This window comes from Rhodamnia argentea, chromosome 6 (assembly GCF_020921035.1).
Source record: "Rhodamnia argentea isolate NSW1041297 chromosome 6, ASM2092103v1, whole genome shotgun sequence".
In the NCBI taxonomy this organism is placed as follows: domain Eukaryota; kingdom Viridiplantae; phylum Streptophyta; class Magnoliopsida; order Myrtales; family Myrtaceae; genus Rhodamnia; species Rhodamnia argentea.
In genome coordinates, this window is record NC_063155.1 from 9980815 (window position 1) to 10004872 (window position 24058).

Consider the following 24058-nt stretch of genomic DNA (forward strand, 5'->3'; position numbering starts at 1 on the left):
ACAATGAGTAAAACAAAATGCAAGTGATCAGGTATCACTGCCAAGCCAAGCATTTGGAGGAGGGCTTTCAAATGTCTGGGGGTTTGGAGTTTAAACCTTAACGTTAAAATTATTGACGAATTTCTGGTTCATGAAGTGCCATTAACTCTAATTTGATAAGCAACACTAAAGGTTTAGAATTCATATGAACCTTGCAATTTGTGGAGCCGACTGGATCGTCTAATTGTCTACAAAATCTGAGGAACAAAGTATTCCAGACATCAATACCATATGCTTCGTTAATAATTACAGCTCATAACAACCTTACAAAGGGTAGCTTATACAAGACTCACAGCCCACTCGCTACTTGGTGTTGTCTACAATCGTCTTTAGCTTCATCTGTACACATAATTGCTAAGGAGAAATTGCCACTGTATTGGACCGGACACAACGTATACCTACAAGTACAGAACGTTTACAATTTCTGAGAAGTATTCAACCTTAAAACCCCCTTAGCTGTGCAGCTCGACTGGTGAGAGGGACGTAACGCACAGAAGTCTCGTCATGAACGCTGATGGAACCATCAGAGTTCTTATCCACCACTTTCAGATCCTGAAATATATTCCCAACTGGAATCACCATTCTCCCTCCCGGCTTCAGCTGGTCCACTAGTGCTTTGGGTATCTCTGGGGCCGCCGCCCCGACATGGATGGCGTCGTAGGGTGCATGTTCAGGCCAACCTAGTCTTCCATCTATTAACAAATTGACACAACACATCGTGCAATGAGCCTTCAAGTAATTGTCAAAAAAATAACCAGATTTCCAAGTCAAATCCATCGAGGTTTCTTGATGAACCACTGAAAGGGAAATCAATGAGCAAGACAGTAAAATGCACTTGACATTTTTTCCTCCCATAGACCTGCTAAGTATAATTCGTAATGGAAAGCTAGATAGTTGTATACCATTTTCATAAAAAGAAATTTTGCATACCTTCTACCTTAGTACAATTCAAGGGACACAGGAGTCAAATCTTTTTCGAGATGGTCTACCTCCTTTTGTGTTAGGATTTTCAAATGGGTCCATAGCAGAAGAATCAACTTATGCTCTTTCAAGCAAACAAAGGGCAGGGCGGGGTACTATGTCAGTCGAGGAAAACTAATGGTGACATAAAACCAAAGGCTGAATTCTAAAGTACAACAGTAACAGATTATTCTCCATGAGCCAAAACATACAATAGACTAGCATAGGCAAGGCAACAATAGACAAACATACCACCCACATGGAGTGAAAGGGCTCCTTCTTTTAGCAAGGGAACTGCTGCACTTCTCTGAACATTCTTCACTGAATCAGCAACTAACTCGGGAATATGTTCAACACCAACTGCACAACCTTGCGGGCCGACCATCATGGCAAAGCATGCTGTTAAATAACCTGTTCCTGGAAGAGTGAATTTAAGCATTGCAGCAGTTAGCTTAAGAATGATTATGCGAAAGCATGTATATCATCCTAAAACTGCATTCTCATTGCACTAGTGTATGTCCAGAGCTAATACTGCTAAATTAAAGGTGGGGCACTAAGAAACCCAAAACATTCAAAGCAAAATCAGGGGGAGGAGAAAACAAAGAAGATTGTCGTAAATACCCGATCCAATGTCTAACGCGTGCATGCCAGGTTGCAAGTTTTTCTCCAGTAACTCGAGGCATGTCGCGTGCATATGAGGTGCAGAAATAGTAGCATTATAACCAATAGGCATGGGGCTATCGAGATAAGCAGGGGTACCCTCTGGGACAAACAAACCCCTGTCAAGTTTCTCCATCACTTCAGCTACTTTCTTGGACCTCATAATTCCATAATTCTGTAATTGCTCCACCATTGCTTTGTTACTATTGATGCCCCTTCCAGTCCAATATCGCTGTCACAACCAATACAGCTCAGGCATTAGGATAATACCAGCTCAAGTGTAACCACAAACAACATTCAGAATCACAAGGAAAGAGACAAAAAGTACAAACAAAACCAAATGTCTCATCGGAAACTTTAGTGAAAGCAGAAAGTCAGAAAAATTCACTTCACCCAGGCCCTTACAGTCCTCGAAATGTAGTTGCTTACACGGCTTTCTACGGCAAACAACTCAGAAGAAAAGCCTGGACTGTATCATCAAGCCATTACCTTTTGAAGCTGTGATAAGGCCATGGGCTGAATTTCTGTCAACAGAGGCCCACGGCACGCACAACATTGGACATCATCGTAAAACAACGACGCACAGTGCACCGCAGTGACAACTATGAGAACAAATTGCATAGTAAAGTATTCCTAGACAAATGTTACCTGGAAAAACACACAATCATTGCAAATGGAGAAACTACGTATCACATTCACCAAAAGTCCCACAGAGCCAAGCCGTCAGCAATTACAAAACCTGAATTCGCTACTGCCTTATAGATAGACAAAACCGGATAGCTTGTAATTGCATTGTCTAAAGGACCAAAAAAAAAAAAAAACTCTAGCCTGGGTAAGATTAGTCGGAAATTGGCATCGAGCGGCAATCGCACCGACCACACAAGGTACCTCAGGACAACCACAAATCGGTGGACAGGGCTAATCACTATTCGCACCAACGTAGGTACCTCGAATTCTCATGATTTCCGAAGAAAAACACAGGCATAAGCGCGAGCTTTCGACTCGCGGAATGAGCTCACCTCCATTTGCGAGAAGAGAGAGTTTCCGGCGGAGAGATGGGAGGAGGAAGGCCGACAGAAGAGCGCGAGAGGAGCGACGAAGCGAGCCGGCGGAGACGAGAGGCTGCGCACCCGAACTCGCTTGCAAGGACGAGCTCCGAGAGCTATGGCGGTCGCGAGGAGCTTCAGAGGGGAAGGCGCACGATAGCGAGGACCGTAGGCCAGTGTCTGCGTCACCACTGGAGGCATGTTCTTCTATTCTGTCCGCTACCCTCTTTTTCATCTCCCTCGCTCGCTCGCTCGCTCGCTCTCACACCTTCTACACTCTGGGATACGTCATCTGTTTCCCCTGTCGCCACGTGGACAGAAGAATCTTGCCTTTTCCGGTGCTCGCGTCATGGGCTTATGGGCCGATTGATTGCCACTTTTGTGGGCCCGAGAAGATTGTAGCTTGGACCGGTCGTGATGGCCCGAATTCCACATGGGCTCGGTTCCAAATGCTCCAGACACGTGGACGTTGGGTCGGATTCCGCACCCTTTTTGACTTGTTTCACGAAAGAGGTTTTCTTGGAAAATATTTTCCCCAATATTTAGTGTTTCGGATGCGAAAAATACATGGTCAAAGAAAATGTTTCTCGATCAATAAAAAAAACTCCTCTTGAAACTGTGGAAAATAATTTCCATTTGTGAAAGGAAGGAAATCATTTCCCAATCTTTTCATGCCCTCTTTCCCTCACGTTGTCCCCTCGCCCTTGCGTCATTTTCCAAACCTCCTTTTCTGGATCTGCTCTTGTTCCTCCATCTTTAGGCATTGCAAATGTGGTGGTACATACCCATTTTGTCTCTTTTTCAGGTGGCACATGCCCGTTTTGTCCCTTTTTCAGGCATTGCAAATGTGGTGGTACATACCCGACTCTGCCCATTTTCCTAAAAAAATTCCATAAGTAACACAATTAATATCCAAACTAAAGTGAGAGTGTGGAGCGAGAGCACGAGATCGAATGAGAACCAGAGAGAATGAAAGCATGGTCGTGGAAGTGGGGGGGTTAGGTTTTAGTTAGTTGTAAGCTCATTTAACATTCATAATTTATTAAAACCCATTAATGACGCATTTGTTAAATATGACTAATCCCTATTAAAACTCAGCCCATCATATATGGGTTGAGAAATGAGTTTATACATATTTTGATAGACCTACTTATTGCTAGATAGATCAAAAAGAAGAAAGTCTAGAAGACAAAATACATAAACTCTGGCGATTTTGATCAATGGAGACGAGAGAAAATTGTTTCCAATATCCATCACGTTGAGCTTTAATGATATGAGATGAAGTTTTCTAAAATTCAAGTTCGACACTAATAAAGAGTTTCTTCACCGTCTTTAGTTTGGGGTGAGAATGGTGAGAAGCCTTATTAAGGGGTAAAGAATGAAAAGATGAATAAAAGATGGAATAGTAAGGAAATAAGAGAGAGAGAATGTAGAAATTAATTATCGAGTTGAAATACCTCCTTTCCATTTATTTGTCTCTCATTAACCTTCATGGGAGTTCTCCAAAACCAAACTTTCTTTGGACTAGATAACATGGGAAACTTTCTATTCTCCTCGCTTGGAGAAGTTCGGGGTGAAAATGACACAAATGGTCCTCGAACTTTGGCTCAATGTGCAATATGATCCCTATAATTTTCAATTTGATCAATGCGGTCCTGCACTTTAGATCAATGTGTAACGTGGTCCCCGAATTTTTAATCTATTCAATGTATTCCTTGAACTTTTGGTACATGTTTAATTTAATCCATGGATAATATCAAAACGTTCAATATTGTCACTAATATTAAATTAACGGAATGGCTACATTGAACATTTTTATATAGTTCGAGAATACATTGAACATGTACCAATTTTTCAGAGACCACATTGAATATTAGGTTAAAGTCTAGAAAAGTTCATGGATCATATTACACATTATGTGTGTCATTATTCCAAGTTCAGACTACGAGCAGTGCTGTTCAGTGGCTACCCAACGGCCATGTTTCCTAGAATGCGATCTTCCGTAGATTTGTCCAAAACAAAGTACTTTATTCTAACTTTAGGCTCTACCCAGGTGGAAAAAAACAGAGTTGTTCCCTTCCCGCACCCCCTTTGGTTAAGTAACATGCAACTCGTGAGACACGAGACCTCTTTCTCTTTTGCTTCTTTTCAAATTTTTCCGTTTTCAGATTGCGTTGGTTGCTCGTCTTTACCGCTTTCGCTTCTTCTTTTATCAGGTTGGATTAGGGAAATGGATTGAAGGGTAAGCTTCCTTTTGATCCGAGTTACACAGAAGATGCCTCCCCCAATGTAGTCCCATGATGTCGTGTTCTTCTGGAAGCATTGGAGTTTTTGTCGAGCCTGTCGGGTCATGCGTCACGTAAACAGTAGGATTTATACGTCAGAAGATGATGTCCGTGTGTGTCTGTCTACCCTGATGTGAACCACTTTCAACTGTGGGAAGATTCGGAAACAACCGTTTGCTTTGCGTGCTCTTCTTGAGCTTCTCTTTCCTTACCCCCGCTAGCGGGTTCGGGACAAATCTTGATCGCGATTCCTATAGATTCGACCTCATTCTTGTCCTAGCATCCCGTGCTGCAGATGCGGAAAAACGTCCAGGACGGCGGTGGTAGATAAAGTTAAGCAACCGGGTCAAGTTCTAAAGATGCGAGCTTTCTGTCCCTCACCATGCAACCATTGGTACCGAGTGTTCGCCAAGACCTGAAATGGAATGATCGTCACAAAGAGAACCAGGATATTGTACCAGAAATGAGCCGGATAAGTTCTGGATATACTGCACTGTTACAGAAGGTAACTCTTCAAAGAGTTTGATGGTGATCTCAATGACTATGATGTCGAAAGTGCACTGTCGTCACTTTGAGCTGCTTTATGTTACAAGGTTGGTTCAAACATTCACTTCTGCTGCGCCACTTTTGCTTTTAGATACTTAGGGGGCCATCATCAGTGCTACTACAACCTTATCCTGATGCAATGGCTTTCGCTTTTGTCTTCGCCCCTCCTCGCAAGCAAGGTACTTGTTCACAGTGGCTTTATTCCGCTCAACCTGTATATAAATCCCGGCTTGCGTTATCGTAAATGCACTCAAATCACTTCCAACATCACTTGCTAATTTGCTTGTTGCCACCACTAGCATGGCGGGCGTTGCTGCAGGCGTCGTCGCGGCTCCTCCTCGTCCTCCCAAGGTACAGCAGAAGGGAGGTCACCGGATGTTTGCAGTGTCTGATGACAGCGCGATGATGAAGCAAATTCAAGCGACTCATTCTCCTGACAGCCGCGAAGTCAACGTCAAGCCCATCCTCAGCCTCATCGAGAGCATTTTTCGCCATGCTACTCCAAGCATTGACGGGGTTTTGAATGTAAGTACATCACCATTCTCTCTCGGGTCTCTTTTAGGTCCTGCCTTCATCCTGGAAATGAGAAAAACCTGTATTCGGAGAGCTAAGGAAAGTTGTCTGAATTTTGGAACTATGCAGGGGAAACATGTATCAAAGACTAGTTTGGAAGAGAAGGCCTATCTGGCGGCTTTTGATGGTGTCCTAGAGGCATTGCCTTACGTTATCCAAAAAATCTCCTGCGAGGTGATTTTTCTAGGCTTGAACTCAAAACTGCATAAGTTCATCTTCACATCAAGAAGGAATTAGCCCAGATAGCGAAACCATACTTTGACTTACTTTTATTGCAGATATCGTGCAAGTGCAGCGGAGGTGGAGATGCCCATGGAACCACAATGGCTATATTCAACATGATCTCGGCCTACTCGTGGGATGCGAAACTGGTGTTGGCGCTGGCCGCCTTCGGAGTGAACTACGGAGAGTTCTCTCTGATAGTCCAGCTTTACCCCTCGAACCACCTCGCGAAATCAGTAGCTTTGCTCAAGCAATTACCAGACATGTTGGAGCACTCGAGCTCCTTGAAACCACAGTTCGATGCGCTCAATAATCTCATCTTTGCCATGGTGGATGTGGCCAAGTGCATTATCCAGTTCAGCGAGCTACCTCCACAGTACATTTCATCCGAGGTGCCCCCGCTGTCGACTGCTATGACCCATATTCCTACTGCAGTCTACTGGACTATCCGCAGCATCGTTTCTTGCGCTTCACAAATTGCTAGCCTGATCGGGTTGGGGAACGAGTAAGCCAAGGATCCTTCATCTAGACAAAGTGATTTTTTATTCGATTTCGAGATTGATGTTTCCTTTTTTACGGAATGATTCAGATACATACCATCAGCCACTGAAGCATGGGAACTATCCAGCTTAGCCTACAAGGTCGGTAGCATACATGAGCACCTTAAGAAGCAACTTGCCATCTGCTACCAACATATAGGTGGGAACATTTTGTCTTCTTGTCGAATCTTTTAAACTCAAGAAGTCGAGTCGTATAATTAATGTATTCTGGAGGATGCAGATGAAAAGAGGCATTTCGAAGCTTATCAGACGCTGGTACGCCTCTTCGACAAGATTCATTTGGACAACATGACCATTCTCAAGCATTTAATCTATCTCAGGGATGACATACAGCCGCTGGTGGACGGTACCACCAAATCAAAGGTTTGGTCCTACTTTCTTTTACTTCTTCCTTCCCATTATTAGACTCATTGGCCTCGATCTAGTCGGTATCGATAAACAGAGATATGACAGCAGCGATTCTCTCTCATTTCACAACAAACAGGTCAGCCTTGAAGTGCTGAGAAAGAAGACGGTATTGCTACTGATATCAGATCTCGAAATCGCCATTGAAGACATCGAACTTCTCAACCACATGTACAGAGAGTCTCGTTCGAGGGCCGAGTACCAGTTCGAAATAGTGTGGCTGCCAATTGTGGATATCGATCCAAAGTCGGCTGCTTGGGATATGACCCATCAGCAGAAATTCGAGGAGCTGCAGAGCATCATGCCATGGCACACTGTCCACCACCCTTCGATCCTTGATCCGGCCGTCATCAAGTACATAAGGGAGGTGTGGCGTTTCTCGAAGAGGTTCATCATAGTAGCTCTGGATCCACAGGGGAAGCTGGCTAGCCCCAATGCCCTCCACATGATCCGGATATGGGGAAGTGTGGCCTACCCTTTTACCAAGGAGCGAGAGGAAGCGCTATGGAAGGACGAGAGCTGGAGACTCGAGCTGATCATCGACGGCTTAGACGACGGGACAATAATGGAATGGGTACAAACTTCATCCCTAACGATCCTTTTTCGCCCTCAGAGTTATTCTTAGATATGCATCAAATAAAATTCCGAGATGAACTATGGACCCGGCTTTATTTCGTGTCGGTAATTAATGTTTCCTACTTCTAATCAGACGACACAAGGATCATACATTTGCCTATTCGGAGGCGAGAACCTTGATTGGATCAGGAAGTTCACAAGTGCAGCCAAAGCTGTCGCTAAGCTCGCGAATATCCCGTTGGGAATGGTTTACGTGGGGAAGAGCAATTCTAAGGAGCGTGTGCGGCGAACGGTGGCGGCGATCACCTCAGAGAAGTTGAGCTACTGCTGGAATAACCCCACATTCTTCTGGTTCTTCTGGGCTAGACTCGAAAGCATGCTCCACTCGAAGCTGCACCATGGGAAGTCCACCGAAAACGACCCAGTAATGCACGAGATCATGACGATACTCAGCTACGACGGGAGCGATGAAGGATGGGCTATTTTCTGCCATGGTACGTTGCCGCCGGTGGCGAGAGCCAGGGGCCAAAATGCCTTGGCGAGCATGGAGGAGTTCGACAGGTGGAAGGACGACGCAAATCAGAGGGGCTTCGCGGCCGCGCTGGACAACCATCTAAAGCAGAAGGAACTCGAGTCTCCACACCACTGCAACCGCCTGATCCTGCCCGGAATCGACGGGGGGATCCCGGAGAGGGTCGTGTGCGCAGAGTGCGGCCGCGTGATGGAGAAGTTCATCATGTACCGCTGCTGCACCGAATGAGCAGATGCTCAACTGCGGTTACTCGGGCGTGAAGGTATCTCGTGATGTACCATCTTGAGGTTATGCAAGGTTTGGTTGTGGAAGATGGCGGCGCAGGCTGCCGCGTCCAGTCGGGTGTGGTGTTCATTCGGACCCGGGCTCTGGCTTTCATCCAGTCTATCCTGTTTGTCGCTTTTTTTTTAGGGGGTTCCTTTCGCGGTTTCAGTTGTGTTCTGTTTCGAAGTGTTTAGATGAAATCTTGATGTATGGCTTGACTGCAACTTTTCTTGTACTGTAAGGTTGATGTGCGTTGGTGATGATGTTCAATCTATAGCTGTTTTGACTTCTGTTTTAGTATGCTATACCTTTGCGTTCGCTTCACTTCAAGACAGCCCTCCTTCTTTGAACAAAACCCCGTGCCATGCATGGGAAATATATTATTACAAGGAAAGCCTATTATATTTTTCTTGACATGTTCTAAAACATCCTCGTTTGATATTTTTTAAACCCATTAATGATATTCTCTTCGGACTGGACTTAACATAGTAAATGCCATAATTTTCCCACAACGCTTAATTGAGCGTCGTAACTTTTTTCTTGTACAGTCGAATCATGTGTCTTGAACAGAGCATTTAGTTTCTTTTTAATTGCTTGGAGAAAATATGGAAGATCTGTCATTTCGATATTAATGTTCAAACGGGCATGTGAGCTTTATACAGTTTGAAATTAAACTGCAAATGTGACAGAAAATCTTACAAGACATTTCTGAGTTGGTGAATAAAAAATATTCAAATGAATATGCAAAGAAACTGACGTGAAAGACGAGTTAGTCGGGTCCCCCAGGTGCAGATTTCAAAGGACAATAATGGTAAGAGTCTTTTCTCAGAAAGCTCGTGTTGGAAAAATAACAGATATTATCCAGGAACAAAAAAAAAAAAACAAAACTTCGAGTCAACGAAGGGGACAGATAAGTCAACCACCACCGGTCGAGCGGTGGGCCCTGCGCTGGTCTTTTCATTATTTTTTTTTATTATCTATTTTCCGACTTTTTCAACACGGCTTGGATTACTTAATTAGCCCCCAACCACGACCGCTTCCCACTTCCTCCCACCACCACTTGGCCGCGGACGTAATGGCTCTCGCCGCCGGCAAATCGCACCTCGCCCTCCTCGCCGTCCTCCACCTCCTCCTCCTCTCCGCCAACGCCGGATTGAATCTCGACCGTTCGGAACTCCGAGCCCTCGCGGACGTCCAAGCTGCCCTGGGCGTCCCCAACGTGCAGAACCTGTCTTCAGCGACCCCCGGTCCCTGCAACTTGCGCGGCGTCGTCTGCGAGCGGAGGCTCTCGAGCGACGACGGCTCCTACGTCCTCAGGATCGCGCGACTCGTCCTCAAAGCGCGGCGGCTCAAGGGGTCCATCTCTCCGTCAATCGGACGGCTCTCCGAGCTCAAGGAGCTGACTTTGGCCAACAACGAGCTCGTTGACCGAGTCCCGCCTCAGATCGCCGATTGCAAGAAACTGGAGATCTTGAACCTCAAGAACAATCGGCTCTCGGGCGAAGTTCCGTCTGAACTTTCGTCGCTTGTTCGGCTTCGTTTGATCGATCTCTCCTCGAATGAATTTGCCGGGGATTTGAGTTTCTTGAAGAATTTCCCCAACCTGGAGATTCTTGCTCTGTCGGACAATCTATTTGCTGGGAAAATCCCAGCTTCTCTACGTTCATTTCGGAACCTTCGGAGGTTCGATGTTTCCGGGAATGATTTTCTTGAAGGCCCTGTGCCAGTCCTGAAGGGAGTTGATGTCGAGCTCTCCGACGCTGGTATTCCAAAAAGATACGTTCTTGCTGAGAATTCAAGTCCTACAAGTAGCCGAAGCAATATTTCTGCTTCTGCAAAAGCACCAGCATCACAATCTCCATCGCCATCAGCAATAGCTCAAAGGCACCACAAGAAGAACGAGAGGAAATCGTACCAGTTGGCGCTTGGGTTTTTGGCAGGAGCACTTGCTGGGAGCATATCCGGATTCGTCTTCTCTCTGCTGTTCAAGCTGATTGTTGCAGCCATACGAGGCGGAGGTAAGGAGCCAGGTCCTGTGATCTTTAGCTCACAGATCAAGAAAGCCGAGGATTTGGCTTTCCTCGAGAAAGAAGATGGGTTAGCGGCGCTGGAGATCATCGGAAGCGGCGGATGCGGAGAAGTGTACAAGGCTCAGTTACCGGGAAGCGATGGCATGGTTGTTGCCATCAAGAAGATCATTCAATCCCCGCAAGAGGGGATAGAGCTGAACGAAGAAGACAGCAAGGCTCTGAACAAGAAGATGCGCCAGATTCAATCCGAGATAAGAACGGTCGGGCAAATTCGACACCGGAACCTGGTGCCTTTGTTGGCTCACTTCCCCCGTCCAAACTGCCATTACCTCGTTTACGAATTCATGAAGAATGGGAGCTTGCAAGATGTGCTGAATCAGGTGTCACAGGGAAGCAGAGAATTAGATTGGCCTGCAAGGCACAGGATCGCCGTAGGAGTCGCGTCGGGACTCGAGTACCTTCACATGGACCACAGCAGGCGGATAATCCATAGAGATCTCAAGCCCGCCAATGTTCTTCTAGATGATGACATGGAAGCCCGAATTGCAGATTTCGGGCTCGCAAAGGCTATCCCCGACGCGAAGACGCATATTACGACTTCTAACATAGCCGGGACTGTGGGGTACATTGCGCCCGAGTATCACCAGACGCTCAAGTTCACAGATAAGTGCGATATATATAGCTTCGGCGTCCTGCTGGGAGTGTTGGTGATGGGAAAGCTGCCATCAGATGAATTCTTCCAGCACACACCGGAAGTCGGTCCGGTCAATTGGCTAAGGAAAGTCATGACTTCGGATAATCCGAGCGAGGCCATTGACCCGAAGCTGATTGGCAACGAATTCGAGGAGCAAATGCTGCTGGCTCTGAAGATCGCTTGCTTCTGTACTCTGGATGATCCGAAGCAAAGGCCGAACAGCAAGGATGTCCGGTGTATGCTGTCTCAGATCAAGAAGTGAAGTGTAAGAAATGTAGGCTCGATTATGTCAAAGAAGCTACTCGTTAGCCATCCTACTCTTGCTTTGTATTTTGCCTGTGAGATCAGTCAGCAATTGTCCGCCATCTCCGTCAAGGATAGCGATGTCGGCGATGCAGTGTACTCTAATAGTGCAGCAATTTCACAAGCGCTTGTACTCTTCCATCAGAAAACACCCTCTACTCAGGGTGGGAAACTATTTCTTCCTTGTTAGACAGAAATTGCCAACAACTAATTGGTCGAAATCGCGCCGCTGCGATCCCAAAGAGGGGATTTTCCGAAAACGTGTTTGGCCTCTGGGGTGATTGCATACGTGCCTCCTCTAAAATGATTCGAAATTGCTTCTTGGTCAAGAAGACTCTAATAGCCCAAATGGAATAATAAAGGATCAAGCTTTCCCTCTGTGAAAATATACTTTGAAATGAGAAACTGATGTCTATACAGAAACCTGAAGATTCATCGCCAGTCGGCACTCGCCTCTGCTGCATGACATTCATGATTTAGGTCTGTTCAAAAGGTAGTGGGTCGGCATCATTTGCCCCTCTTTGGTATCAAGCAGTCAAGAAACATGGGAGTACCATTTCAGTGTGTACTGTTCTCTAGGCTGGTGATGTCACAGGACTTGAAAAAGAAGAGGACACTGCACAATTAGTCCATGAACTTTGACCCAACATGCAATATCGTCCCCGAACTTTTATTTGTTCAATGTAGCACTTAAACTTTTTATACATGTTCAATTTAATCCCTGAATTGTATGAAAATGTTCGATTTAGATACAACGATGAAGATTCTCATATATATTTCAGAAGCTAAATTGAACATGTATAAACAAATCGGGGACTATAGTAAACAAATTAAAATTCACGGACGGCATAACATATTGGTTAAAGTTTAGAAACCATATTGAACAAATTTAAAGTTCATGAACCATATCGCACATTAGACCGGAGTATATGGACCATTTATGCCATTTTAGACCTATGAAAATGGGTGACAAACCTATTTTTTAACCCATATATGACGAGGTGAGTTATTAAATGGGATAATTATATTCAATAAATGGGTCATAAATGAGTTAAACGTAATATGGATGTTTAATGGGCTTACAACTTAACCTCTCAACCTCGTGCTCACTCATGCTGCCTTCTCACCTCAATCTAGGTATGAGTTTTCCTATATTTGAATCATATGGAAGTGTATTAGGAATATGGGGTTAGATCGGGTATGGATCGAGTATAGATGGCTAGATTTGCATTACAATAAATAAGTCATAAACTAGTTTTTTTTTAATCAAAAATCATAAACTAGTTAAACTGGTAGCATTTGGGTCGGACTATTCATGATCCGACCCAAATCCGACACGATTCATCTGTTTGACCTGTCTAAATACCCTAAAATGAAACCAAGAGCCCGTTTGGAGGCATGGGCTCATTGATGGCCCAAGAAAAGGGGACGTGTCTGATCCAACATCTTCTTCTTCACCATCTTCTTCTTCTTCTTCTCCTCCATCCTCCGTCTTCCCCTGGTTTTCCCTCGATGATTCTTTTCCTTTCCTTTTTTCCCCTCTTCAATTCGTTTTCTCTCTCGCGTCAAGCCAACCCTAACGCGATCGCAAGCAATTTTCGACCCGATTCCTGCTCGACCTAAGCACAAAGCTTTCCATACTCAGCGTACAGAGTTGTCCTCCGTCTCTTCGCAGCCCAGAGCTCGACCTCCGATTAGTGCTTCCATGTACTTTTGATTGATCAAGATTGAATTTTTCGTTGATAAAGTGTAGGATTCGGCGTAGCCGAGCTCAACGTAGCGGATTTGGACTGATTCTCAGGTCGCAGGAGGAAGTAGCCATCGCAGCGATAAGGCATGCACTGAGGGCCCTGCGGAGGCGGCATTTGGTCGAAGAGGGCGCCCATGGCCCCGCTATCGCTGCTCTCTCGAGTCCCATCCTCTCTCAGGTTCTTCACTTCTTGAATTTGAAAGAACACGCTTTGTATAGGTTGGATTTGATCAGATTCCAATGTGAATGCCAGCGTAGTAGTTAACGCAGAGAAGTCAACTGATGTAGTAAGATTGCATCGTTGTGAGTTGAATGACTATTTTGAGGGTTTCCAACCTCGAAATCAGACTACAGTCTACAGTATGACGTCCATAAAAGTGAAGTTGATCAAAGAGTGTCTTGTTGGCCTGGAGGATGTTCTTCCCTTAGGTATATTGCAATGTACTTTGTCGCCCATAAGCAACTCCAGATGCCGAGTTTGCTTCATGGGGGAAGACTTGTATTGTTTTACTGTTATTGTCGTTAATGTAATTATCAGTACCTCCAGATCAATGCCACCAGAGTTTGGTCACTACATATTCTTTTAATTTTCTCTGAAAATCAATTGAGTTGGTCTTGTCTCTGTAGAGTTCCGAGTGGAAGGAGAAGGCTGAGACTTTGGAACTGGAGCTTCAACAATGTTATAAAGCTCAATCGCGACTGTCAGAGCAGCTTGTGGTGGAGGTTGCCGAGTCCAGGGCATTGAAATCTTTATTTCAAGAGAAAGAGGCTGGAATAAGTTCTCTGCAACTGGAGTTGACCGACGCAAGGTTCCCTTTATTTAGTGGTTTATCCTTTTATTCTGATAATAGGTCTGGCAGTGCGTCATGGTTGAATGGGGGTTTGAATTATCAATCCAAATGCTGCAGGAATGAATGCTCACAACTGAAGGCAGATTTGGAAGAGAAAATAAAAGCCGTAGAATTGCTTATAAGTGAGAACCAGGAGCTCAAGCGGCAACTGGAAATCATGGCTGCAAAAGCTAAGGATGCAGAAGCTGAGAATAAGATGTTAATAGATCGATGGATGTTACAAAAGATGCAGGATGCTGAACGCCTTAATGAGGTAAAATATGCTTCAAGTGATTGCAATTGACACCTTTACTTCTTCTGAAAAATATGATTCGTCTACGCTTAAAGTTTTTGGGATTCACTTTCTCAGAGCTGATGCTTTATTTATTATAAATCATGGTATTTGTACCTATTGTGGGTTGATAGGCCTCCGGCTAGTTTCATTCATGCCAGTATATTCCCAGTGTACAGTCATTGCTACTGATGTTACCCTACTATCAAGTACATCTCTTTTCTTTTTCGGTTCTCTCTTGTGAGGGGAAAAAATTCTTTAGCTACAATAAAGTTGTCTGTATAGAGTAATAGTGAACTAATAATGCCGTTATGCTGTTCTTGCTCTTTGCTGCATGCATTATAGTCGGCCGGGTATATCATGTTTGGAAAGAATTATTGGTCGTAAAGGAATCAATGGAAGTTTAATAATATTCCTTGCTAACGAAATCACGTCAAACTTCTGGAAGCAGTATTCAATGAGAATTGGAGGCACCTAATGGAGCGGTGTTGAGTCTTAGAATGCAACAGAAGCTTATTTGAAGGTTTAGAAACCTCGGCATCTACTGTGTTGTGCCCTTTTATTCAGAGTCCATATTGCCTCATGATGTTGTCCTTTGTTTCTTTAGTTTTTCTTTTTTTTCTATTCTTGTACATTTCTGATGTTCTAGAATTCTTGTTTTAATAAAATCCTTAACTAGTTTCAAAAAGATGGAATGGTGTTGAACTTTTCCACTCTTATCTCTCAGAGTATATGCTTTTCTTCAACTCTCATGAGGTCCTGTGGCTGACTCGACTTCTGGTAACTGTTCAGGCAAATGCACTTTATGAAGATATGGTTGACCGCCTAAAGGCTAGTGGTTTGGAAAGTTTTGCTAGGCAACAAGTTGATGGTGTGGTGCGCCGAAGTGAAGAGGGTGCTGAATTCTTTGCTGAGTCAACTGTTCCTTCTTCATGTAAGCATAGGATTCATGCCCATGAAGGCGGGTGTGCTTCTATCGCATTTGAGTATAATTCTGGCAGGTTGATTAGTGGTGGACAGGACAGGGCAGTAAAAATGTGGGATACGAGAACCGGATCATTGAGTCGCACACTTTACGGTTGCCTTGGTTCGGTTCTCGATCTCACTCTGACACATGATAACAGATCTGTCATTGCAGCAAGCAGCTCAAATAATTTGTATGTGTGGGATGTTAACTCAGGACGTGTTCAGCATACCTTAACCGGCCACACTGATAAAGTTTGCGCGGTAGATGTAAGCAAGTTCTCCGGCCGTCATGTAGTGAGCGCAGCTTATGATCGTACCATCAAAATTTGGGATTTGCAGAGAGGTTACTGCAGTAACACAATCATCTTTCCCAGCAACTGCAATGCACTTAGCTTCAGCGTGGATGGGCTTACTATATGTTCTGGTCATGTAGATGGCAACCTTCGTTTGTGGGATATTCAAACAGGAAAGTTGCTAAGCGAAGTTGCTGCACATGCGCTTGCTATCACATCCATCTGTCTTTCGCGAAATGGAAATGTAGTTTTAACCAGTGGAAGAGACAATTTGCACAATCTATTTGATATGAGGTCACTCGAAGTTTGCGGGACATTAAGAGCTACTGGTAATAGGGTTGCCTCTAACTGGAGCAGGTCCTGTATCAGCCCAGACGACAGCTATGTAGCTGCTGGGTCTGCTGATGGAGCTGTTTATATATGGTCTATATCAAAAGCTGACATTGTGAGCACACTGAAGGAGCATACTGCTCCCGTACTCTGTTGTTCGTGGAGTGGTCTTGGGAAACCATTGTGCTCGGCAGATAAAAATGGAATCATTTGTACATGGACATAGCGCTTTTGCTCTCATACATGTAAATATGCCTTGGTGTGTCCACGGAATTCAATCCCAGCTAGGGGAATCTTCTGTTCTACGTCTCAGTCCAAGTGGTGCTTGCTTGTCCTAAAAATTTGAGTTGCTTCCCTGAGAATATGTAATCCAAGTTATTTATCTTTACTGCACATCTTGATATTGGTTTGCTATGGTGTTAGGCTATCTCACCTCTGTAGATGGGCATAATGCTGGGGAGAGCTATCCGGTGAAGCATGTGGATAGTTGGACTGATATCTGTAAATAATGGCTTGTTGAGGCTCCTGTGATTCTTTGACTTGTAAATGGGATTTCCGTGCTTCTCGATAATTGAAATTTTTTTCGGTTCTTTTTCTGTTATCGGTAAGAAATTCTGTAATGCAGTGATTTCTGCTCTAATGTGGTCATTATGTGGATGCAGCATGTTTTCCTAATTGTCTAATAGTGTTTGAGCATGTCAAAGTTTGCAAATTGAACTCGTGAAAAAAGGCTTGCTCGCCTTGGTGAAATCACGGTCGGTCTTGTCAAGACAAACACGGTGACTGTGACTTGGTCTCATCTTCTCTTTTAGCCAACATGGTGTGGTTTTCTGCTGAAGTTGTCTTGTTGAATCATGGGTGTGCAATATGCATTGTTTTCTTTTTGACCCTTCTCTTGTTTCCCTTTACAATAGTTGAAATCTGCAGATAGGCTTAACAGTGGAGGATGGGAGCGGAAGTTTGGGCTAATTCAATGATTGGCCTCTATTTTGGAGGTCATTGCCAGGTCCACCCCCGGCGCCGATAGGCTACTGATACTCAGTTTTGTGCACAGCCTCATCGAGAGCTCTAATGGAGGTTCAATGGCTTCACCGTGGATATCAATTGAAGGAGGAACAGAGCTCCTTACTATTGCCAGGATTAAGGGAGTCAACCGCATGCAATTAACACTTTTGGAACTGTATTTAACGGCTAAATAAGTTGATGATTGACTATCGGAATCAAGTGTTTGGAATAAGCTCATCCATCATCGATCAATTCACCATGTTCGATTATGGTGAGTACCTGTTCGAGATGCTGTACTTCTCCATAAGTTCCTAATGTAACAAAAGGCTCAAAATATTGAAGTAAAAGTCGCACCAAATATGACCCTGATCGAAGTCGTTTACGGAGAAAGTTGAGCATTCAAATACAACTAACGGATCAATGGAACATCTTAACCCATATTGCGCCATCTCGATTGCAGGAAGAACTCAACCGTAGCATCTGATGGGGTCATTGCAGCCCTTCTCGGCGGATTGTTTGTTCCCTCGACCGCCTCCCTTCTCGAGATACTGCTGGTGGTACTCCTCTGCTCGGTAGAACCTCTTCGCCGGGAGGATCTCAGTCACGATCTTCTTGCCCTTGTACTCCGACTGCTTGGCTTCCAGGGATTCCCTCGCTAGGCGCGCCTGGGATTCGTTGTAGTAGTATATCCCCGACCGGTACTGCGACCCAACATCACCTCCCTGATGCAAGAACTACAAGATGAATCGGACAGGAAGCGAGAACTCTCGCCTAGTGTCTGATTCTTGATTGGAACTTCTTAACTTCCCATCCCAATTAACTGGCAGATCACGCAAAAACCAACCTAGTAGTTTAGTGGTTACTTTAGCAGGATTCCTTAACTTCTCGCCACAGCTATGCTAAAATTACCATTTTAAACCACCGATGTCAGAGTGAAACTAGCTGATTGTCTAACGTATAGGCCAGACGAACATCGGCTATGATTCTGACTCTCTGGTGCGGGCATGACTGTATTCCTGACGGCGTACTGATATGGTCCGACCCGACCCGAATCCATGGATATGTTCTTGAATCCGCAATTTCTAAGGCTAAGAGATTCTGATTTTGAATGTGAAAAATTTATGGACACCCTTCTTTCCATTTTCTTGTGAACACGTCTAGTCCGAAATCTCATCCGACTTCAAGAAAGAGATCGAAAGGAAATAGAAGAGAAGATATATGAGTCGTCGAAACTAGACCTGGCGATTGAGCGTGGTGGGATCATGACGAGACCAGAAGAGGGCGAGGAGGTCGGCGTAGGGGCAGGCCTCGGGGTCGAACTGGACCCGGACCACCTCCGCGTGGCCCGTCGTCCCGGAGCAGACCAGCTTGTAGGTCGGGTCGGGCGCGTGGCCCTGCGAGTACCCGACCTCGGTCTTCACGACGCCCGCCACCCTCTGGAACGCCAGCTCCACGCCCCAGAAGCATCCCGCCCCGAACTGCGCGAGCTCGTGGCCGGGGTTCTCGGGTCGATCGAGATCGGGATCCAGAGCGGGGTTGGCGGAAGAAGCCATGGCTGTTGCGCGACCTCCTTCTTTTTCTCTCCAAAGCGACCAGTGTCGATGAAGAACGGATGTACACCAACCCAGGAGGCGCGAATGAAATTAAGATAGACTGGCGATGACGAACGTGAGGAGCAAAGCGGGTTGGATTCGGTCTTACGTCTCGAGAGGGGGCAGAGAAAAGTCAAAGCATATAATTTTTTCCTTCGAGAAAAATGTAAAAGGAGTCCATATTTTGCAGGCCTAATCTATTTAAATAGACCAAATCTTATTTAAAAATAAAGTCTGAAATGATCATAAAATCTCAAAAAAGGCCTGATTCAAGGACATTTTGGTCTTTTTACTTATTTGATTTTTTTGTCTTTTATTATACTTTTTGTTATCTGTTTTCTCAAAATTAAAAAAAAAAGGAAGAAAGTTCATGTTCACGCCCCAGAGAGCATCCCGCCCCGAACTGCGCGAGCTCGTGGCCGGGGTTTTCGGGTCGATCGAGATCGGGATCCAGAGGTCGGGGTGTCGGAAGAAGCCGTGGCTGCAACGGCTGCTCGCCTATTGTGGCTTCTTTTTTAATCGGGACAAGTGAAAAAAATGAATAAAAAACAAAATGTGAAATGACAAAAAACCCCATTGAGGCGAGATTTTTGAAATATTAGATAGCCACTTTGGGCCATGATCGAAACATACTAGGTCATTAAACTTATTTGAAAGATGAATTCGGTCTTCCATCTTTAAAATAGGAGAAAAAAAAGTCAAAGTCCTTTTTTGGATTTTTCCCTTTTCCTTTTAAGGGAAAGGGAAATTGCAGGCCAGTGAATGGGATCACTGATTCGGGTCAGATGCTCACTAGAAGTCTAGATGAGTATTTGATGTTTTTTCTTTTTTTTAAAGTATGGAAATTTCCTAAGACCCAAAAAGGAAAATTAAAAAAATATGGCAAAATGGAAATTTGTGATTATTATACGTGAGATTCGCGTTAAACTTTCGGATAGATAAATTTCGGTAGTATCGTTGAGCATCAAAAAACTATTGGTAATTCGATGACTTATTCAGTTAGCTTGTCATTAATTTACCATCACTTTAACAAAATTGCCAATTTTTCCTTTTATATAGCTTGGTTAATTAGCAATTTGCGTACTACGTCACCAACTTTTATTTGCATGACTTCCTGCCGCCTTGAATTTATCAGCTCTTTTATGAAATTATTAATATGAATTAGCGCCCTTGATCAACTTTTGTCAAATTAAGTTATCAACTAATTTTGGGTTATTGACTTTCGCTTAAGTTATCAAATTAGCACGCTTTGAACTCGTTTTAGAGATTACCAACTTAATTAGGTGTGTCGCCACTTTTTTCCGCTAAATTACCATCTAGTGTTAGGTTACTAGATCTTATTCAAATTACTTACCGACATTTATTTATTTGTTAAATTTGCTTAACATTTCTTAGCGTTTCCAAACTTTTATTTGCACTTCTCGGGAACTCCTTCAAACCTACCCACAGTTATCTTAATTAGAGAGATTCACCAACGTTTCCTGATTAAGTTACCAACTCCTCTTTGGAATACCAATTTTCATTCGAATTAATTACCAATTTTATTTTTCTTTTCCAGCTTTTCCTTGTTGTTACCGACTTTTATTTTTCCACCTTAATTATGCCTTATATTTAACAACTCTTATATGAAACTACTAATTTTTTTGATTTACAAGATTATTGGCTTTTCTTATAAAGTTATTTTTTTTATTTCAGAGCTTTTTTTTTTATTAAGTTATCAACTAGTTTTTGGTTACCAAAATCAAAATAGTTCCAATATAATGGATTCAAATATTTTCTCAGGCCATACCACGGAAAAGAGCCCGTTTCGACAGTTACCACGTAAAGCCCAAGGCCGCAGTATAACTCTCAGTCTCATGGGTCACCCATTTTCTGGCCCATGATCCAAACCCGATACCCGTAAATAACCAAGATCCGATTCCTAAAACCAGAACAGAACCGCACACGCACACCACCAGCTTCCCCCTAATCCCCTACCATTTGGTATTTACAGCAAAATCTCGACCCGAGCACCAAATAACAAATCAAATCTGCTGCCACCGTTTCCAAAACTACTTGGCGAGCTTGAAGCTTGTCGCTCGTGGAGCGCGACCGGGTTTGAACGTCTCCTCGACTTCCTCAGGCCGCGGCCGCCTCCTCATCATGGCCTGCAACAGAGTCGACATGGCCTTGGCCGCCGCCACCTTCCTCGCCAGGAGCTTCCACCGAGCCTCGTCCTTCCTCCTCTCTTGCTGCGATCTCAACTTGAGCTGCCTGTTTCGCCACGACAAAAGCCGCCATCACCCACCCAAAGACATTAGATAAATCATAAATTCGTTCCCCCGTGTAAGAAACTTTGTCGGTTTTTCGAGCCCTCGTGGGATTTTACCTGCAGAGCGGGACCTTGCAGGAGCCGGGGTGGTCGCAGACGGCGGAGTGCAGCCGCAGGAGCCGCCACATGCTCTTGCACCCGTGGCACCCGCCGCCCACCCTCTTCCCGCACGCGGCGAAGTGCCGGATCAGCGTCTGCAGCCCCCGGCACGTGGCGAACTTGCCGCACGGCTCCTTCTTCACCTTGGCCGGGCCCACGTCGTGCGGGCCCACGCTCGTGCAGCCTTCCTTGCAGATGTGCTCCAGACAGTCCATCGCCTCGCTCAGCTGCAGATACAGCTCCTGCTCTTCTCTCTGCCTCTTCCTTCTCTTCGTCCTCTGTCGTGTTTTTAATCACATTACCAGTTATTTAGTTATTCTTAGCACCATCCGTGATCTGAGTAATGGCGAAATAGCGTACCGAGTCCGATTCGTCGATGAACTGAAGGACGTCGAGCTCGAGCCAAGGGTCGTGGTGCTGCAGGAACCTCCAGCCTTCGGTTTGCTCGACGGCCTTGAAGTGGCGGCACACGAGCTTCATGCACCGCAGGTAGAGCTCCGGTGAGTTGCAGAGCCTCGAAAGCTGGAGGACGTCCACCGCGTTGTCGATGGTCAGCCGTCGATACAAGCTCTTGACGCATCTCTGCTTCAGCTGGGGAACCGAGTACACGTGGGCCAGCGCCAGCAGATGCACGTCGTACTTCTCCATCTCCTCCTCCGTGCACCTATAGCCCACCGGAACCACAGCCGCCTCAGGACATAAATTGTCGGTTTTTTTTTTTTCAAAATTCGAATTCTTGTATAATTTTTCTAAGGCTAGCAAAATAAATATAACGGCGTTCATGGGATCAAAACAACTAACCTGGAGGAGTAGACGAACTCGATGAAAGCGGAGACGGCGTCGCAGGGAACGCCGAGAATCAGAACGATCTTGTGGGAGCTCCGGCGCTTAGTGGGTCTGTATATGAGGTTCTCCAGTACCGGCGACACCGATGCCTTCATTTGCACAATATCAACGACCAAGTCAGACTCGAACCAATCATTAACAAAGAGAAAACGACGCTGAAGAAGAAGGAGAAGAGGGGCCGACCAGAATTCCGGTATGGGCAGGGATGCGCCGGCCGCCAGAGGTGACGACGAAAAGGTCAGGTTCAGGCAATTCCCTGAGGAAGGATCTCTTGGCCCGTGCGAATGTGGAGCTGGTGACGCCGTGGGAGTGGCCGGAGAAGTCGGTGGACAGCGCGGCGGGGCTGTCGTGATTGCTTTCCATAGGAAGAATCTGTGAGATTGTGGGTGACACCGTCCTTGGTGCTTGCGTGTATTTATGGTCAAGAGGAAACCGAGAGAATATAAAATATTTTGCAGGGACGCGTAAAACGACGTGGCTCCTACGTGGCGTTTCGGTCTCGCCTGGTTCGATTTATCAAATCAAGAGTTGTTTGGCCCAAAAGGGGGAAATCAAATTCCGAATTCCAGATATGCCCCTGCCACGCTGGAATCGAGACGCTGGCCTTTTGGAGCCTGAAGTGGATAGGATAAAACCTTAAAGCGCCCCGCTCAGCAAAGCGCTGGAGGCAGACCCTCCTCAGCTAAAGCTCCGCTGCCTTGGCCCTTGGCGGAGGCGAAGGAATACTTTCTCGAGGGGGCGTCGCCGTGGGGCCCACCAGACTACGGTCCGACGTGTGATCTCGTTCTACTTCTTATCCCCTCCGCCACTCATCCTCATCCACTTGACACGTGGCATCGTTGAGGCCTTCTCGTCGCCGAAGGAGAAAAACCTTCATTACGAAGAGGTTTTTTGGCCGTTTCGGGACGTCCAACGAGAAACAGTTAATATGTCGGAACCGACTTTGTCGTTGGAGGCTCCGCGCCGTTGCGCCGCGGTGCTGGATATATTCCTGGAACGAACATTATATAATTTGTATATCATCTTCGTAATTTTTTTTTTTGGGTTCCTTTTGTCTGGTTGTTGTTTCTTGGAAATTTAGAGCTTGTATGATAACTATTCTCATTCTCTAATTCTGATTCTGGGAACAAAAAAATATGAGAATCGCGTTTAGTAACGCAAATAAATTTAATTCTGATTTTATTTCCGGAATCAATTTTAGAGACTCAGAATTAGTTTTAGAGCAAAATTAAGAACAAAAAAAAAGTTAATTCTAAAAAAAAGAATCACTTTTGAGAATCACAAAACAAAATGAAATCTCACATCTCTCGTTTTTCCCTTTTAGTTCTCTCGACACTTTTTCCTCAACCTAATAAAAATAAAATTCAAAAAAATTCAAAAAAATTCAAAAAAAAATTTGAATTTTTTTTAAAAAATGACAAAAAATTTAGAAAATCCCTCAAAATAGAATAAGCTTATATTAGGCTTGTTTGACCTCATTTTCATAAATTTGGACCGAAATTTTCTAGATTTTATAGATTTCACTTTTCTGCAAAAAATATCACAAAAGATTATGGCATCCAATATGTGGATGATAATATATATACTCGTAGCCGTGCGTCACAAAATATAAACATTTGCACCTGGAGCTGAAACTAAATACCCACTTGGATTTAGGACGGAAGGCGTAAGATGATAGTGAAGGACTTGTACTTTGTATCAAGGAGGATAATTTTTTTTTTTTGGTCATTGGATAATTTGATTATTCGGTTGTTATGTTTGTGCGTATTTTGGACAACGCAACATTTAAAGAAAAAAATGAGTTCTTAATATGGGAATTGTTCCATACTTCAATCGAACTTCAAATGTAATGTATTAAAATTTGTGTTTCATTTATGACATGCTAAAAATATAATGTATTTTAAATTATTTTAGTATGCATTGAAAATTAGTCTTCAATTTACGATGAATTTTTGTAAAGCAACTACATAGTTATTTGACTTAAATGAAAAAAAATTCCAAAGAGAAACAACTTTTTGAAACAAATTTTGTATAGTTATCAAACACATT

At 44.4% G+C, this 24058-nt stretch overlaps 6 protein-coding genes across 7 annotated transcripts; 3 read left to right on the forward strand and 3 right to left on the reverse strand.

The window, feature by feature from the left end:
* Positions 1 to 251: 251 nt before the first annotated feature.
* On the reverse strand, positions 252 to 2937 carry LOC115741506 (protein-L-isoaspartate O-methyltransferase 1-like). Its single transcript, XM_030675450.2, has 4 exons — positions 2679 to 2937; positions 1621 to 1891; positions 1252 to 1416; positions 252 to 731 (listed from the first exon to the last, which is right to left on the reverse strand). The coding sequence occupies exons 1-4, from the start codon at positions 2904 to 2906 to the stop codon at positions 481 to 483; spliced, it is 915 nt and encodes a 304-aa protein (XP_030531310.1). The 5' UTR covers positions 2907 to 2937; the 3' UTR covers positions 252 to 480.
* Positions 2938 to 5766: 2829 nt separating this feature from the next.
* Positions 5767 to 8973, forward strand: LOC115741498 (protein SIEVE ELEMENT OCCLUSION B-like). Its single transcript, XM_030675436.2, has 7 exons — positions 5767 to 6061; positions 6179 to 6283; positions 6388 to 6836; positions 6921 to 7030; positions 7112 to 7254; positions 7376 to 7870; positions 8006 to 8973. The coding sequence occupies exons 1-7, from the start codon at positions 5837 to 5839 to the stop codon at positions 8630 to 8632; spliced, it is 2154 nt and encodes a 717-aa protein (XP_030531296.1). The 5' UTR covers positions 5767 to 5836; the 3' UTR covers positions 8633 to 8973.
* Positions 8974 to 9685: 712 nt separating this feature from the next.
* Positions 9686 to 19518, forward strand: LOC115741499 (leucine-rich repeat receptor-like serine/threonine/tyrosine-protein kinase SOBIR1). Its single transcript, XM_030675438.2, has 3 exons — positions 9686 to 11657; positions 12275 to 12278; positions 19508 to 19518. Exon 1 carries the CDS (start codon positions 9744 to 9746, stop codon positions 11652 to 11654), a length of 1911 nt encoding a protein of 636 aa, XP_030531298.1. The 5' UTR covers positions 9686 to 9743; the 3' UTR covers positions 11655 to 11657; positions 12275 to 12278; positions 19508 to 19518.
* On the forward strand, positions 13193 to 16817 carry LOC115741504 (autophagy-related protein 16). Of its 2 annotated transcripts, none has more exons than XM_048280100.1 (5): positions 13193 to 13402; positions 13449 to 13623; positions 14073 to 14254; positions 14354 to 14549; positions 15360 to 16817. In XM_048280100.1, coding segments are annotated over exons 1-5 (1578 nt in total). In that variant the 5' UTR covers positions 13193 to 13400; the 3' UTR covers positions 16383 to 16817. The 2 variants fall into 2 exon arrangements, with proteins under 2 accessions (XP_048136057.1, XP_030531306.1); XM_030675446.2 differs by having other exon boundaries at positions 13194 to 13402; positions 13497 to 13623.
* LOC115741507 (peptide methionine sulfoxide reductase-like) lies at positions 17600 to 18902 on the reverse strand. The gene is made up of 2 exons (XM_030675452.2): positions 18400 to 18902; positions 17600 to 17883 (listed from the first exon to the last, which is right to left on the reverse strand). Exons 1-2 carry the CDS (start codon positions 18712 to 18714, stop codon positions 17629 to 17631), a joined length of 570 nt encoding a protein of 189 aa, XP_030531312.2. The 5' UTR covers positions 18715 to 18902; the 3' UTR covers positions 17600 to 17628.
* A 1129-nt stretch (positions 19519 to 20647) lies between the features above and the next one.
* LOC115741503 (BTB/POZ and TAZ domain-containing protein 1-like) lies at positions 20648 to 22412 on the reverse strand. The gene is made up of 5 exons (XM_030675445.2): positions 22193 to 22412; positions 21965 to 22098; positions 21524 to 21827; positions 21122 to 21441; positions 20648 to 21006 (listed from the first exon to the last, which is right to left on the reverse strand). The coding sequence occupies exons 1-5, from the start codon at positions 22370 to 22372 to the stop codon at positions 20805 to 20807; spliced, it is 1140 nt and encodes a 379-aa protein (XP_030531305.2). The 5' UTR covers positions 22373 to 22412; the 3' UTR covers positions 20648 to 20804.
* Positions 22413 to 24058: the final 1646 nt, after the last annotated feature.

Coding starts and splice junctions, on each gene's coding strand:
- LOC115741503 (XM_030675445.2), bottom strand. CDS start 22,372: ATGGAAAGCAATCACGACAGCCCCGCCGCGCTGTCCACCGACTTCTCC. Junction 22,099..22,192: donor CTGCCCATACCGGAATTCTG/GTCGGCCCCTCT, acceptor GTGCAAATGAAG/GCATCGGTGTCGCCGGTACT. Junction 21,007..21,121: donor TGCAAGGTCCCGCTCTGCAG/GTAAAATCCCAC, acceptor GTGGCGAAACAG/GCAGCTCAAGTTGAGATCGC.
- LOC115741498 (XM_030675436.2), top strand. CDS start 5,837: ATGGCGGGCGTTGCTGCAGGCGTCGTCGCGGCTCCTCCTCGTCCTCCC. Junction 6,284..6,387: donor TCCAAAAAATCTCCTGCGAG/GTGATTTTTCTA, acceptor CTTTTATTGCAG/ATATCGTGCAAGTGCAGCGG. Junction 7,255..7,375: donor ACGGTACCACCAAATCAAAG/GTTTGGTCCTAC, acceptor CACAACAAACAG/GTCAGCCTTGAAGTGCTGAG.
- LOC115741506 (XM_030675450.2), bottom strand. CDS start 2,906: ATGCCTCCAGTGGTGACGCAGACACTGGCCTACGGTCCTCGCTATCGT. Junction 1,892..2,678: donor CTCTCTTCTCGCAAATGGAG/GTGAGCTCATTC, acceptor TGGTTGTGACAG/CGATATTGGACTGGAAGGGG. Junction 732..1,251: donor CCTTTCACTCCATGTGGGTG/GTATGTTTGTCT, acceptor ATTTGTTAATAG/ATGGAAGACTAGGTTGGCCT.
- LOC115741507 (XM_030675452.2), bottom strand. CDS start 18,714: ATGGCTTCTTCCGCCAACCCCGCTCTGGATCCCGATCTCGATCGACCC. Junction 17,884..18,399: donor CCACCACGCTCAATCGCCAG/GTCTAGTTTCGA, acceptor TTCTTGCATCAG/GGAGGTGATGTTGGGTCGCA.
- LOC115741504 (XM_048280100.1), top strand. Junction 14,255..14,353: donor CTGGAGTTGACCGACGCAAG/GTTCCCTTTATT, acceptor CAAATGCTGCAG/GAATGAATGCTCACAACTGA. Junction 14,550..15,359: donor ATGCTGAACGCCTTAATGAG/GTAAAATATGCT, acceptor GTAACTGTTCAG/GCAAATGCACTTTATGAAGA.
- LOC115741499 (XM_030675438.2), top strand. CDS start 9,744: ATGGCTCTCGCCGCCGGCAAATCGCACCTCGCCCTCCTCGCCGTCCTC.